This window comes from Phyllostomus hastatus, unplaced genomic scaffold (genome assembly GCF_019186645.2).
Source record: "Phyllostomus hastatus isolate PE091 unplaced genomic scaffold, TTU_PhHast_1.1 phas_contig_90, whole genome shotgun sequence".
Lineage (NCBI taxonomy): Eukaryota > Metazoa > Chordata > Mammalia > Chiroptera > Phyllostomidae > Phyllostomus > Phyllostomus hastatus.
The window spans coordinates 13,132,728-13,150,085 of record NW_025333984.1 but is presented as its reverse complement, the minus strand read 5'-3'; the positions used below and the strand labels follow the sequence as shown (position 1 = coordinate 13,150,085).

The 17,358-nt window shown below is 38.2% G+C and overlaps 1 protein-coding gene across 12 annotated transcripts in view; it reads right to left on the bottom strand.

The window, feature by feature from the left end:
- The window catches only part of CUL4B (cullin 4B), a 55,784-nt gene that overhangs the window by 25,037 nt on the left and 13,389 nt on the right, over nt 1-17,358 (bottom strand). For 10 of the 12 annotated variants that reach the window (XM_045852207.1, XM_045852211.1, XM_045852206.1 and 7 more), the window contains exons 2-3: nt 16,719-17,267; nt 14,500-14,615 (exon numbers count right to left, since the gene is read on the bottom strand). In XM_045852207.1, coding sequence (XP_045708163.1) covers nt 14,500-14,615; nt 16,719-17,267 — 665 coding nt within the window. Of the gene's footprint in view, nt 1-14,499; nt 14,616-16,414; nt 16,552-16,718; nt 17,268-17,358 lie in introns of those variants that run through there. The other 2 variants (XM_045852213.1, XM_045852214.1) reach the window with 1 other exon arrangement.

Below are 17,358 nucleotides of genomic sequence, written 5' to 3'. Positions count from 1 at the left end.
TGCCTCCTTGCACAACCAAAAAGAAGGACAACAACAAATTTAAAAACAAAAAACAACCAGAACTTCCAGAAAATTAAACTGTATGGAAGTCCGACAACCAAGGAGTTAAAGAGGAAACATTCACCCAGACTGGTGCACCAAGACAAAGAAATATGACCTAAATGAAAGAACAGATCAAAACTCCAGAAAAAGAACTAAGTGATGAAGAGATACCCAACCTATCATGATGCAGAGTTCAAAACTCTGGTAATCAGGATGCTCACAGAAATGGTTGAGTATGGTCACAAAATAGAGGAAAAAGTGAAGAATATGACAAGTGAAATAAAGAAAAATATACAGGGAACCAACAGTGAAGGGAAGTAAACCGGGACTCAAATCAATGATTTGGACCAGAAGGAAGAAGTAAACATTCAACCAGAACAGAATGAAGAAACAAGAATTTAAAAAATGAGGAGAGGCTCAGGAACTTCCAAGACAACTTTAAACATTCCAACATCTGAATCGTAGGGGTGCCAGAAGAGGAAGTACAAGAAATTGAAAACTTACTTGAAAAAATAATAAAAGCCAAGTTCCCCAATCTGGCAAAGGAAATACACTTCCAGGAAGTCCAGGAAACTCAGAGTCCCAAGGAAGTTGGACCCAAGGAAGCACACACCAAGGCACATTATAATTACATGACCCAAGATTAAAGATTAGAAGAGAATTTTAAAGCAGCAAGAGAAAAGGAGAGTTGCCTACAAAGGAGTGCCCATAAGACTATCAGCTGATTTCTCAAAAGAAACCTTGCAGGCAAGAAGGGGCTGGAAAAAAGTATTCAAAGTCGTGAAATGCAAGGACCTACATCCAAGATTACTCTATGCAGCAAAGGTCTCATTTAGAATGGAAGGGCAGATAAAGTACTTCCCAGATAAGGTCAAGTTAAAGGAGTTTATCACCACCAAGCCCTTATTATATGACATGTTAAAGGGACTTATCTAAGAAAAAGATGACCAAAACTATGAACAATAAAATGACAACAAACTCACAACTATCAGCAACTAAATGTAAAACAAAAACAAAAAAAACAAAGCAAACAACTAGAACAAGAACAGAATCACAAAAATGGAGATCACATGGAGGGTTATCAGTGGGGAGGACAAGGGGGTAATGAGGGAAAAGGTACAGGAAATAAAAAGTATAATTGGTAGGTACAAAATAGACAGGGGGAGGTTAAGAATAGTATAGGAAATGGAAAAGCCAAAGAACTTATAAGTAGGACCCATGGACATGAACTAAGGGGGTAGGGAATGCTGGTGGAGGGCAGGGTGGAGGGGAACAAAGGGGAAAAATGAGACAACTATAATAGCATAATCAATAAAATAAACTTTTACAGAAAACCTTTGAAATGCCCTTTTAGAAATTTACTAATTATTTTACATTTCACTAAAACTACGGAAATCCCTGGAAGTTTGATCTAGTATAATTACTACAAAACTAACCTCAGTTCACCAGGAACTATTTATATGAAACAGATTATAATTATACAAGTCTCTTTTATTTATTTGTTTGTTTGTTTGTTTTAATTTTTAGAGGATGGAAGGGAAGGACAAAGAGATGGAGAGAAACACTGTGTGGTTGCTTCTCACATGCCCCCCAATGGGTGCCCTAGCCTGCAACCCAGGCATGTGTCCTGACTGGGAATCAAACCAGTGACCTTTTGGTTCACAGGCCAGCACTCAATCCACTGAGCCACACCAGCCAGGGCTACAAGTCTCTGAAAAAATTATCTTTTCACTTAAGCTCAAAATGATTACTGGTAAAAATGCTATCTTAAGTCCTTTTTGAAGGTATTCAAGTATAAAATAAGAACACTGTACCAAGGTTTTGACCTTTATTCCTCCAAATTCTACTCCCTCTGCTCCAAATTCTACACTTCACATCAAAAATGTGTTTGCTTGGAAAAGAAAATACTGAGTTGGCCAAAAAGTTAATTTGGTTTTAAAGTAAAAATAAAAGGTACGTTTTTCTTTTCTTTTTCAATGAACTCTGAACTTTTTATTGGCTTTCTGCCCTGCCAAGGGATGCCCCACTTCTGCTGCCTTTAATGCCTCAAAACTTTGGTGGTGTTGACCTCAGACACCATTCTGCCGTCCACAGTCTTGTGGGTCATGGTCTTTTGGAAGGTTTGTAAAGAGTGGCTCTTATCCAGGACATCAGCAAGATTGAAGTCTTCCCCTTCTTCCAGTAGGCTGCAGTAGGTGGCAATCTCAGCCTCCAGCTTGACCTTACTGTTCAACAGGGCCTCATACTCCTAAGAACTGGCACTGCCCCTCTGCCCAGGTCTGGGCCAGCTCTGACTCCAGATACAGCAGGATCCCATTGAGTTGTTCCATCTCCATGGCATAGCGCATCTCCACTTCCCTCAGGCTGTTCTCTCCATACTGACTTTCAGATTTCTCATTGAGGCCAGGTTAATCTCCAAAGAATGGACCATATGTCTCAGCTCCACGAGTGTAGTCTAAGCAGCGCCTATCTCAGCGGTCTGCGAGATGACCAATGCAGTGTTCTCTTCAATCTGATGGGACCAGTGCTTGTCTAGCTCCTCGCAGTTCTTCTGAGCCAGCTCATCATACTGGGCCTGGATGTTCACCATGATTTTGCTGAGGTCCTGAGATTTGGGGGCATCCAACTACATAGGCAACCCAGAGTTGGCAATCTAGTTTTGTGAACCATTTACTTCCTCCTCGTGATTCTCCTTCATGAAAAGCAGCTCCTCCTTGAGAGCCTTGATCTCTGCCTCCAGCTGCAGCCAAGTGATACTGGCATCATCAGTGACCTTTTGAAGCCCATTGATGTCATCCTCCAGACTGGCCCATGGCCAACTCCGTCTCATACTTGACTCTGAAGTCATCAGCAGCAAGATAGGCATTGTCAATCAGCAGAATGATGCGGGCACTGTCCATGGAATTTGCAAAGATCTGAAACCTCAGGACCATATGGTCTTGAAATAATGCCCCCACTCTCTGACATGGGTTCCCTTCTTCTCTAGGTGTTTCAAGATTTTAGTCTCCAGTCTCCGATTATCAGCCTCCATGCTTCTCACTCTCTCCAGGTAGGAGGCCAAGCAGTCATTTAGGCATTGCATGGTCTCCTTCTCACTCTGGACGTCCCCTATGCCCATCAGACCCCTGGCCATCCCTGCAGCCAGGCCCCCAGATCCCCAGCTGCCCTGCACACTGGTGAAGTGGGACACTGAGATCGAGGAGCCTGGGACCCTGTGCCTGCATAGACGTTGGATGCACTGCTGGCCGGCCAGACCCGGTGGCTGGGCAAGTGCACCAAACCCAGGGACTGGTAGCTTGTGGAGGAGCTGGAGCATGTGCTGAAGCTCATGTTGTTCAGAGAGGAAGGTGGGAAGCTGAGACTCATGTTGAAACTGCAGTCAAAAGGTACATTTTTCACTTTCATCAATAACTTTATTAAACAACATAGTCACCATTTTGTTCCACTACCTTCTGCCATTTTTCAGGTAACTTCATAATTCTATCTTCCCAAAACTTTTTATCTTTTTGAGCAAAGAACTGTTCCAGGTGCCTTTAGAAGTCCTCCAGGGAACTAAAATTTTTTCCATTGAGAGAATTTTGTAAAGACTGAAATAAATGGAAATCTGAAGGTGTAATGCCTGGGGAACACAGCAGATGAATCAGAACTTCCCAGCCACCTCTAACAGTTTTTGCCTGATCATCAATAAACATGCGGTCTTGCATTATCCTGATGGAAGATTATGTGTTTTCTATTGACTAATTCCGAGTGCTTCTCATGGAGTGCTGCTTTTAGCTGATCTGATTGGGAGCAGTACTTGTTGGAATTCATTTGGTTTTCTGGAAGGAGCTCATAATAGACAACTCCATTCCAATTCTACCATATATACAATATCACCTTCTTTTTTTAAAAAAACAAAGACTTTATATATTTATTTTTAGAGAGAGAGGAAGGGAAGGGGAAAGAGAGGGAGAGAAACATCAATGTGTGGTTGCCTCTCACACACCCCCAACTGGGGACCTGTCCAACAACCCAGGCATGTGCCCTGACTAGGAATCGAAGCGGTGACCCTTTGGTTCGCAGGACGGCATTCAATCCACTGAGTCACACTAGCCAGGGCAACATCACCTTCTTTAAGACTAGCTTTTGGTGTGGTTGGTTGTGATTCATTTCACTTGCCTCACAATCTATTCCATTCCCCATTATTGTGAAGTAACCACTTTTCATCACCTGCCACAATTTGTATTAAAAATGGAACATTTTCCTTACATTTAAGTGGAAAATTACATGCAGAAATACTGTCAAGACTTTTTTTTTCCCACTTATGTGGAATCCAAACATCAAAGCAATTAACATAACCAAGCTGGTACAAATGATTTTCAATGCTTGATCTGGATATTTTGAGTATATTTGTCATCTCCCACATGGTATAACACTGACTGTTCTCAATTAATGTCTTGATTTATCACTATCAACTTCAATTGGTCTATCCAACCATAGAGCACCGTTCAGTGAGAAAGTTCCAGCACACAACTTTGCAAACCACTTCTGACACATTTGATCAGTCACAGCACCTTCTAGATACACTGCACAAATCTTTTTTTTTGTTTCAGTTGTGTTTTTACCTTTCTTGAAATAATAAAGCATAATATGCCAAAAATGTCACATATTTTCTTCCAACTTCAATATTAAAATGGCTACACAAAAATTCATAAATTTTGGTTAAGTTTTTTTAAATGCACACTGATATGACAGCTATCACAATACAATATAGTAAAATTGTTTTAAATGAAGTTAAAGACAAGTAAGCACTACTAGAATTACCTTACAGAAAAAATGGTTTTGGCCAACCCAATATAAACATGTAGCAAATGAAATGTAAAACTATAGAAGGTGAAGATTGATGCTTTGGGAAATACAGGATTTAAGAAACTGTCAAGGCAAAGAAGATTATATTTGGGACAAAAGGAGGAGTAGAAATGAGGGTGAGAATACTAGAATAAAGAGGATTAAAATAAGGATAAACAATACAAAGAGTATAAAAATAAAGAATTACACATAGTAAGGGAGGAAATCTAGAAACTTTTCTAATTTAACAATGACAGAAATAAGACAAATATTAAATTCCCACCATGATGATGAACTCTGGCCATTGGCCTAATTGGCTGCATCTTATTTTTCAAACCACATGTTTAAAGAAACAAAATACATTAATGAGACTTTTCAAAAACTGATAAAGCAATAAAATCTAAATTAACTCTTTTACATCTAGTAAAAATACCTAACATAAGATACTCAAAATATATCAAAAACTAAGAATTTGTGGAAAGGCAGACAATGAAACCTAAATTATTTTACAATACTTTTTACATATAGTAAAAAGGGCTTAATTAAGATTAACCCTATCAAGGCCTAAGAATTTGTAGTTGGAAATTATTAATAATCCAGTAAAGAGAGGAGTAATATATTCATCTATCAATGGATACCTAGGTTGTTTCCATATCTTGTCCATTGTAAGTAATGCTATAGTGAACACAGGTGTTCATGTATCTTTCCAAATTAGTGTTTTCATTTTCTTTGGATAAACACCCAGAAGTGAAATTACTAGGTCATATGGTAGGTACATTTTAAATTTTTTGAGGAACCTCTATACTCTCTTCCATAGTGGCTGCAGCAATCTTTATTCTCCCCAACACTGCAGGAAGGTTGCCTTTCTCCACATCCTCACCAACATGGATTTGTTGTCTTTTTGATGATAGCCATTCTGACAACTATGAGGTGATATCTCATTGTGGTTTTAATTTGTATTTCCCTAATGCAGTGATTTTCAACTTTTTCATCTCATGACACACATAAACTAATTATTACAATTCTGCAGCACACCAAAAAATATTTTTTGCCAAAAAAGGTATAATTTTGATTCATTCACACTAGATGGCTATTGTTATGTTTGCTGTAGTCATTTTTTAAATTTGATGATCTAAGGGAAAAGAGGTCAGTGACCCTGACTAAATAGTCAGATACTGCATGTTTTAAAAATTCTTGTAGCACACCAGTTGAAAATCACTGATCTAATGATTAGTGATGTTGAGCATCTTTTCATGTGTCTGTTAGCCATCTGTATGTCTCCTTTTGAAACAACCTAGATGTTCATCAACAGATGAATGGATAAAGATGTGATATGCAAATACACACAATGGAATATTAATCAACCATAAAGAGAATGAAATCTAGCCATTTGTGACAATATGGATGGACCTAAAGGGCATTATGCTAAGCGAAGTAAGTCAGAGAAAGACAAATGCCGTACGTTTTCACTTATATGTAGAACTTCAAAGTAAAACAAATGAATAAACAAAACAGAAACAGACTCCTACAGAGAAACTGATAGTTGTCAGAGGGAAGAGGGGTTGAGGAATGATGAAAAAGGTGAAGGGAATTAAGAGGTACAAACATCCAGTTATAAAATATGCCACGGGGTGTAATATATAGTACAGGAAACACAGTCAATAATACAACTCTGTATGGTGATAGATGGTAACTAGACTCATTGTGGTGATCATTTCATAAGGTGTACAAATGCCAAATCATTATGTTGTGTAGACCTTAAACTAATATGTCAACTATACTTTAATAAAAAGAGGAGCAATAAATAACATAATACACTAAGCTTAAAAACAGCAACAGAGTGACAAGTTAAACAAACTTACATAGAATACAATCTAGAATAGCTATCCATCTCTGCTAGGAATCTAACTGCTCTCCTATAACCATTGACTGTTTAATTAAGCAAACATATTTTACAATGGATAATAACCTATATACTGAGATGGAAGAACTATTTCCTTCCAGTCTTGTGGTTATCTCTCAATAAAAAAATAATTAATAGAAGGTTCATTATTTAAGATTTACTTCATAAAAAGCTAACCAAACATGAGTTCCTGTAATTAATAGACACAAATTATTTTAATAAGAATTGAAGTATGGACTAGGCTTGCCTCAAAGATAATAGCTAGACATTTATATTAAGAATAAATATAGCCCTGGTTGGCATGGCTTAGTTGCAGCATTGTCCCATAAATCAAAATGTCACAGGTTTGATTCCCAGTCAGGGCACATGCCTAGATTGTGGGTTCATTCCCTGATTGGGGCATGTATGAGAAACAACCAATTGATGTTTTTCTCACACCAATGTTTCTCTCCCCCTTCCTTTCCCTCTCTCTATGCATGTCCTCTGGTGAGGATAATAAATAAATAAATGTTATATTTCCATGCATGAAAATTGAAACAATACAGAAGTATGTAGCCACCTCCAAGAATGGTAGATGATTTAAAAACACTCCACAGCCCTGGCTGGTATGGCTCAGTGGATTGAGCATCAGCCTGCAAACTAAAGGGCTGCTGATTTGATTCCCAGTCAGGGCACATGCCTGGGTTGGAGGCCAGGTCCCCAGTAGGGGATGCGCAAGAGGCAACCACACACTGATGTTTCCCTTTCTCTCTCCCTCCTCCTTTCTCTAAAAATAAATGAAATCTTTTAAAAACCTGTTTAAAAATAAAAATACTACAAAGCTATTCATATTCATACAAAGGCTGAGAACATGAGGAAAATAACTGCATTATTTTACATTATTACAGGGAATCCTGGTCAAGATGGCAGCAGAGGTAAACAAGTCTTGCCTCCTCACACAACCACATCAAAATTACAACTAAATTATAAAACAATCATCACTCAGAACCATCAGAAATTGAGTTGAGTTGAAGTATGACAACTACAAAATTAAAGAAACCACATCCATCCAGACTGGGAGGAGGGGCAGAGATGCAGAACAGGCTGATCCATACACACATGTGGTAGATAAAAATTTGGGAGGGTTATCTTGGGAGTGAGGAGCCCCAGACCCCCACCAGGACTTCCTGGCACCCAGGGTTCCAGTGCCAGAAAGATAAGTCCCCACAACTTCTGATACAAAACCCAGCAGGGATTGAGCCAGTGGAAGAAACTTCTAGAGATCCAAGCATTTTTGTTTAAAGAACCTGCACATGGATTTGCTCATACCCACTCAGGCTCCCTCTGTGCTCCAGCACCAGAGTAACAGCTTTAAAGGCACCAGTGGCATACAGGGAGCAATGGAAGAATCTGGCATCAAAGGTGAGAGCTGGGGGGTGGCAGCTTTCTTCCAAACAGAAGGTAGGCAGTGGCCATTGTCCTTTTTCAGAACCCTCTCCCCACAGACTGACAGAGCTGGCAGGTAAATACCATATCTGAGACTCCATCAACCTGGGTAACACTGTTTGCTCCACCGTAAAGATCCCCAGGGATTCCATCTTAAGGTCTCACCCAAGCAGCTTTTCCATATTAATGGCTGGTCTTGGCTCATGCTTCACAGCTTCCTAAATTCTCTCAAACAAGCAACAGCCAGCCTCAGTGAGTCCCAAGCCCCTGAACTCTTGCTAAGTGGCCCCAGGACTGGCACCAGCAACCGCCAGCCTAGATTCATAGCTTGGCTTTGCCTGGGAATCTCCAAGTCTAGCACAAGTAGCAGCCATCTCAGATTGCTTTATATAGCTCAGGCACAGTGGTCCTGGGAAGAACACAGGTAGGGGCAGACCTTGGCCCGCACCACCCAGGAAACCCCAAAGCCTGCCCACCCACTGGACAGCTACAGACCATATCAGAGCACCACCACCCTATGCCTGCACAGCTGATCTTCCACAGAGGATGGAAGTTGGTGGTCAGTGGTCACAGCTAGGCCTTGCAGCTGACTGGCCTGGGAAAATCCTTCCCAACAACCTGCCAACAGCAACCAAGGCTCAACTACAAGAGAAGGGTGTCCTCAGCCCACAAACAGAGGGGGCACACCTTGATCACCCAGCTTGGGTGATAGGGGAGGCTGTGCAACTGGACCCTACAGGAGACCTACTACATTAGGCCACGATACCAAGACAGGGAGTCATAGCAGCTCTATCTAATACATAGACACAAACTCAGGGAGGCTCTCAAAATGTGGAGACAAAGAACCATGGCCCAAATGAAAGAATACATCAAAACTCCAGAAAAAGCTAAATGAACTAGCGATAAGCAATCTATAAGATGCAGAGTTCAAAACCCCGGTTATAAGGATGCTCAAGGAATTTAGTGAGGACCTCAACAGTATAAAAAAGATCCAGTCAGAAATGAAGGATACACTAATGGAAATAAAGAACAAATTACTGGGCAACAACAGTAGAGTGGATGAAGCTGAGAATCAAATCAATGATTTGAAACACAAGGAAGCCAAAAACAACCAATCAGAATAAGAGAAAAGAATCCAAGAATACAAGGATAGTGTTAAGAAGCCTGTGGGATGACTTCAAGCATTCCAACATTTGTATCATACGGGTGCCAGAAGAAGAATAGAAAGAGCAAAAAATTGGAAAACTGTTTGAAAAAATAATGAAGGAAAACTTCCCTAACCAGTGAACGAACTCGACATGCAAGTCCAGGAAGCACAGAGAGAGTTACAAACAAGATGAATGCAAAGAGGCCCACTCCAAGACACATTAAAGTGCCAAAGGTTAAAGATAGAGAATCTAAAAGCAGCAAGAGAAAAGCACTTAGTTACCTACAGGGGAGTCCCCACAAGACTGTCAGTAATTTTTCAAAAGAAACTTTGCAGGCTAGACAAAGATTGGCGAGAAATACTCAAAGACTTGAAAAGCAGGGAACCACAGTCAATATTGCTCTACCCAGCAAAGCTATCATTTAGAATTGAAGGGCACATAAAGAGATCCCAGAGAAGAAAAAACTAAAGTTGTTCCTCATCACCAAGCCATTATTATATGAAATGTTAAGACATATTTAAAGGACTTATTTAAGAAAAAGATCAGAACTATGAACAGTAAAATGGCAATAAATACATATCTATCAACAACTGAATCTAAAAAATAAACTAAGCAAACAAGAACAGAGACAGAATCATTGATACGAAGAGCATTTTGATGGCTGCCAGATGGGGTGTGGGGGAACAGGTGAAGAGATCAGGGGATTAAGAAATAAAAATGGGTAGTTGCAGAATAGCCATGGGGATGTAAAGTACAGTGTAGGAAATGGAGTAGCCAAAGTACTTGTATGATAGATACCCATGGACATGAACAGTGGTGTGGGGATTGCCTGAAGAAGTTGGGGGTGCTGGGTGGAAGGGCCAAAGGGGAGAAAATAGGGACAACTGTAATAGCAATAATCAATGAAATATAATTTAAAAATATTGAAAAATAAAATAAAAATATTACTCAGTAAAAAAGTCACATGCCGATACCAAAATTTTAATTATTAAGCTACCACATGTAAAAACAAGATACATGTTTTATTCTCAACCAAGGATATTTACATTAATTTTAGAGAGAGAGAAAGAAACATTCATGCCAGAGAGAAATATCAATCAGTTGCTTCCTGCACATGCCCTGATGGAGATCGAACCTGCTACCTAAACCTGCAACCTATCAGTGCACAAGACAATGCTCCAACCAACCAAGACACCTTGCCAGGGCCAAGATATGTTCCTCAGAAAGTGCAGAGGGGCACTGTTCCTAGAGAGCTCCTCTCCTTTTCTATTATTTTTTCAATTTGGCTAATGGTATCTACCAATACATATTTAGAATGTAAACTACGTAGCAGCCAGCTGTTCTGGCTCAGTGTGGATTTAGAATTTGAAAACATGTGTGACTTTAGAGGTGTATAATAAAATGTAACCTAAGATAAAGATATATTTTAAAAGACTTAAATATTTATCATTAGGAATGATACCAGTATATATAGCAGGCACTGTAGTAAGTACTTTTTTTCAGTATTTTATTTATTATTAAACAACCCTGCCATATAGGCTGTTTCAGTTTTCCCCATTTTGCAAATAAGGAAACCAAGGCTTAGGAAAGTATGAGTGTCAGATCTGTTCTCTAAAGTAGGCTTATCAACTCAAAAGCAGTCCATTTAACCATACTCCTATTTGTAGATGACTAAAAACAAGCAAAGAAAAAAATCCAAACCAAAACAATATTAACCACTGCCTCACTCTTGCAGGGTTCAAGGTTGTCAGTGAAAGATAATTTTTATACTCAGGTAGAATTCTCATTTAAAAACCACTTTTAAAAGACAACCTCTGCTTACTGCAAATGCACTCAGAAGAGCATGTTCTTTTTCAGAAATTAAAAACTCATGATGCAGTGCATACAATCCACACTAAGGACTTTCATGCTTAAGCTTTAAAGTAAAATGGTTTTGCATACATGGAAAAAAGTTCTACATAAATATATGCCAAATAAGTGGCTACATTAGAGACAAAGAGAGGATCAGATGGAAAATGAGAGGATTGGAGAGCTTTTGTTTGGTATACTACATACTTGTATAGTGTTTCAATTTTAGGAGAGTATTATTAAATTACATTTCAGCCAGTCAAAATCAAACACACACCTGAAATCCAGATGGCATGAAGTAATTTTACTCCCTTTATCCTTTTATCCTTGTTTTTTAACTTGTACATCTCAAAATACTCTTTCTGAGAATCCAAAAGATTATTTATAAATTATGATAAAAAACAACAAAAGAGCTAGACACAAATGCTTTTGAATTTATTATTGCAGATGTAGTAAATTACTATGTAAAATGCAAATACTGGAAAGTTATACTGCTGATTTTAGGCTACATAAATGCAATTAAACAATAGCAGGTAATATTTCTAAACTACAAGAAAGAAAAAATGGATAAAAAGATAAGTTATGAGCTCTTGAAACACAAATGGATTTGACAGAATAAATTTATCAGGAAAAATATTTTTAATCCTGAAGCTCTAGAAAAATATTCAAGGTAAAGTAACAAGGTAAATTAACAACCACAATCAATACATCATAAATATGAACTACACAAAGTAACACATTATTGAAATTAAAGGTGCTGTACACAACCCTGGCTGGTGTGGCTCAGTGGATTGAGCACTGGCCTGTGAACCAAAGGGTCATCCATCTGATTCCCAGTCAGGGAGGGCACATGCCTGGGTTGCAGGCCAGGTCCCCAGTAGTGGGCATGTGAGAGGCAACCACACATTGATGTTTCTCTCCCCCTCTCTCTCCCTCACTTCCCCCCCTCTAAAATAAATAAATAAAAACTTTTAGAAAAGATACTGCACACAGTATATCCAAATAAACATCCTATATATGCACAAATAAAAAAAAACCTTTGATGACACATTTTTTTCTCCTTAAGTAAAACTATTTATTTCCTTTAAACACTGCACTACAGAGGCATTTAAAGTGCTGTGGTGTATTAGTGAGGCAGCATGGTAGGGAAAAAGCACTGAATTAGAAACTTGGGCATCTTAGTTTGAGTCCACTACCCTGGTGATAAATGCCTCTGGGCACATTATTTAACTTCCTTGAGACTCAGTTTCATCATTGGTAGAATATGGATAATAATTACTACCCTATCTACTTCAGAATGAGTTTCTATAATGCTTAAATGAGATAATATGAGATGAACCTTTGTAGGCTGCCATGCACACAATACAAAGATATTGGACCACGTGATCTCTTAAGGCCTTTCCAAGTCTAATTCTGTAATTCTACTTTTATTATTGCACAACTTGGGAGCCATGTAAGTAATATACCAACATAGCCAAACAAGGTGTATTTATCTTGAAGTGATAGCTTAGGTACTACTACCACCTGACACATAGCATTATATTTATGATATGAACATTGTAATGCTTATGGTATTACACAGCAATATTACCATGTTGGGCATTATTCTGAGTATTTTGCATGCATTGACTCACTTAATTTTTACAGCAACAGAAACTGGTGATCTCAATTAATAAATTACAAATGAAAAAGCCACACTGTGGCTTATGAAAAAATAACATATTTCTGTATCACAGTGCATTAAGGTGTTTTTCACATTTTATCTGATTCTTATAAGCAACCTCATGAGGTAAATAGGACAGGCATTCTTTCCCCTATTTTACAGAGGAGAAAAAAGAAGCCAAGGGAGGTTTAGTTCCTTGCCCAAGATCCAAAGGGTAAGAGTAGTTAAAACGAGATCACAAACCTCTCTGTCTTTTTACTCCTAATCCAAGGTTTGTCCATCACCATACTACCTTGCAACTAAAATAGATGAAAACTATGAATTCTGATAAAGTGAAAAACATAAATTCTTACAAGGTACTTATCAATACAAAAACTCAAGCTACTGCCCTGGCCGGGTGGCTCAGACGGCTGGAGCATTGTCCTCATGTACCAAAGGGTTGGAGATTTGATTCCCAGTCAGGGCACATACCTAGGTTGCAGGTTCCATCCCCAGTAGGGGAGCATATGGGAGACAACTGATTGATGTTTCTCTTTCTTTCTCTCTCTCTCTCCCCCCTTCCTCTCTCTCTAAAATCCATACACATATCTTTGGCTTGGTAAGGACTTAAAAAAAAACCCTCAAAGCTACTGGACTCTGAACTATTTTTTATGTGAAACTGCAGATGCAATAAAGGAAAGTAACTTCTTGAATTGGTTGTATCAAAAATACAGTAAGATAGCCCTGGCTGGATTGGCTCAGTGGTTGAGTGTTGGCCTGCCAACCAAAGGGTCACCGGTTGGATTCCTAATCTAGGGCACATGCCTGGGTTGTGGGCCAGGCCCCCAGTAGGGCGCACAGAGGCAACCACATATTGATATCTCTCTCCCTTCCCCTCTCTAAAAATTAAATAAATAAAGTATTTAAAAATATACAGTAGGGTAAAATATCTAGGTAGCAAGAAGTATAAATCAGTAATTGTCCTTAATAGTATATTTAAATTAAACACTTTAACTACAGGCCCATTTATTAAGCAAAAGAAACAAAAGTGAACCTCACACCAAGTTGCTGGGCTACAACCTGCAGCTCATTTTTCGGCTAAGGTATGTCTTGTAGCCCAGGAGGTAAGACTAACATAAAAAGAAAAAGAAGTGGAAAAAGGCTAATAGGAAGGAGGTAGGAAAAAATGCATACCATGGAGAATATCTACATTTTTGAGGCCTTTCCTATAGGTAAGTAACACAACTTAGCAAGAAGTACAACAGAATATGTCACCCAAAATCATCTTTGGGATTCAGGCATAGGTAAAACCTCTATTATACCAAAGTACTCCAAATTGTAAATTCTAATCAGAAGGGTCCAAGATAAGCCCAACTTATACCAATATGACTATATCCATAGTTTATTAAAATGTGCATAAATTAATCAAGAAATTGTAGAGAACCAAAAGGTAACATAAGAACCCATATCAGGGGGATCATCTTGTAAAGTATATGACTGTCTAACCACTATGTATATACCTGAAACTAATGCAAAATAATATTAAATGTAGACTGTAATTGAAAAAATTAAAAAAATAAAAAATATTAAAAAAGAAAGTAAAAACCATATATAGCCACCTCCATTTATACAGACCAAATCTGCTTATCCACATTAATACATACCTGATAGAGTTCTTCTAAATTGTACTTAATTGAAGTACTATTCTGGATAGCTTCCACTGCTTCCTTCAGTTTCTGCCATGTTTCATCTGTGTAGTTTTCTGGTAATTTAGGTTTATCTAGATAGGATGTAAAAGGTTGATATGAGAATAATAAGTAGAATACAGCAACAGAGGAATCCATGAAATATAATAATAATATTACTACTTTTAAGGATAAATTATGGTCTTTATAATTATTCTTCTTAAATATTAAAGTAACCACTATATTTAGGCATAATATAAAGAGTAAAATTGAAATGCCAGAATACTATTTAAGTCATTTTGACTCACCTATTAAAATTGAAGGTGAGGGTTTGTTTTTTCTATTAATTTTATTGCTTCAAGAAATAAAAATTCAAGAATGGAAGATAAAAAATAGCAATCCTGATCTTATTCTATCATGTGTGAAACTTAAGTCAGTCAACATGAATATTGTACCTGAAATTTAAAATAATACTAAGTATCTATTATGTACAAGGTACTTTATAAACATCTTAATTTTCTTAATAATGCCCTGAGCATGGCATTATTATCCCTATTTTGCAACTGAGAAAACTGAAGCTGGAAAATTCATTTAATAAGGTTTGCCCAAGGTCACCATAGCCAGTCAGTGGCAAAACTGGGATTTCTAACCCAAGTCTCTTTGACCCCCACAGTTATGCAGCATCTATAGAAATGGAGAGAACCATTTTTAATTCAGGTTTGAATTTAAACTACATATATGACCATAGGGAAATTTTTAAAATATTAAAACATCCAAATGACTCCAGAACCTATGTAGTATTTTCAGAATGGCTTTAAATTTCCTTTACCAGTAATGAGTATTCTTTTTAGTTAAAACATCCAAATGCCTTTAATAACGATTGTTTAGTTTATGAGAGGAAAAACTCTAAACAAAGTCTCTGAAACCAGTATGCAAATGCAATTAGGGTCATAGCTCATTTGTTTAAAAATCCTCAGCTATTAAATCGATATATTTTAAGTGAAATAGTGAACACATTAGTCAATTACAACTTATATTTACTTCAGAAAGGTCTACTATTAAATCAGGAAGATTACAACACTCTTGAGCACCTGGGAATGGGAGAGGAGTAATAGAGAAAAGAAAAGGTTAAAAATAAGCAACACTATAACCCTCTGCTTGAGACAAAACAGAGCATATTCCTGATTTCCACACTTACATTGAAAATACAAGCATGGAAAAGCTAATTTTCTCAATACTGACATTTAGTCACAAGGCACTTAATCTGGTAAATTACTTTAGTTCATTCATTTACTTCTTCACTTAACGAACAATTTAGCATCTATTACCTGCCAGTTAAGAATGTTGAAGAAGTCCGTCAGAAAACTGGAAACACAGTTAACAGATACAAAGTAATTCAGCTCAAGTTGACTTTTTTTAAATTGCTAATTTCATATTTGTATCAATGTAAAATTTTGCATCCATAATTCTCTCAATCACATCTCAAACACAAAAATGAATAAATTTTCCGAAAAGGTGCAGTCAGTACTTTAAAGCCCATTTTAATAGTAAAATATATATGTAGTAATCTTTACACTAGTGCTACACAGAGTTAACTACTTCTGTGTATATACAGTATTTTTCACTTCCAAACCCTACCTTTGGAAAGAAATGCAGAGATCATAAGTATTTTTCTCCAAATATTGTTTCCACAATGAGTTTCAGGAATATAGTATTCAACATTAAAAATCTAACTATAAATCTTCTTTGAGCATGAAAAGATCATCATGACTACCTGCATTTCTAGGGACTGGAGAATGTGGCCTACTGGAGCACAAAAATAAAAATCCCAGCAGTGCCAAGACTAACTATGCACCTGAAATAAATAAAGCTCTTCAGAATAGAAATTTCTCACCTGTAAAATCCGGATCACCCATACCGATTGTCAATGTTGTAAGGAGTAACAGATTAGATACAATAGGCTGAAACAGACCTCAAAAGCTTGCACAGAAACACCCGCTGCAGGCTTCAGCACAAGGATACCAACCACCCCCGGAAAATGAACCCTCCACCCAAAAAAGGACCTCCCTCCACCTCATTGATTATGCATAACACATTAGGCCACCTCTATACTGTTTAATATATTAACATAAATAGAGCACGTGACTGCTCAAGTGTCAAATCCTTAGTAGGTGATTATGGATTTTGGCTTTGGTTACCTTTAAAGTTCTTGATCACTAACTTCTTAGCAGAGCCAGGCTTGCTGTTAGCAAAGCTAGAGACGGTGGTAGAAGATTTAGCCAGGCCGTTTGCGTGATGCACCGAAGCCACAGAAGAGATTAGTATACTCTTATTTTTAAGTTGCTGCTGCTGAGATGTTGCAGCAGTTGGTGAAGATGAGGAGGAGGAAGAGGAGGATTCCTCAGCCATCTTCGCATCAAACCCTACAAACTCCAGGGTGTCTTCAAAACGCAGCTTCTTCTGTATCGGTACGTGGCTGGAAGCAGCCAACGAAACCCCCACGCAGAAAGACGAGGTTGAAGGGGATGCCGAATCCCTAGGTTGTAAAGGAGGAGTGGAAGAGGAGGGAGAGGTGGAATCAAAGTCTTCTCTCTCGTTACTACTGTTACTGCTGCTACTGCTGCTGCTGCTGCTGTTTAACTTTCTCTTCTTGGCAGAGGTGGGCGGAGTGGTGCTGGTATTACCATCAGTGGCAGATCTGACCTCCTGAGCAGCAGCAGCAGCTGAGGGATTGGGGGAAGAAAAACCTGTTGGAAACATGAAAATAGCGGGGTCAACAGGCAGAGGAGCATCAAAAACCTACGTTTATATGCCTGCGTGCGTGTAGGAGAGAAGGTG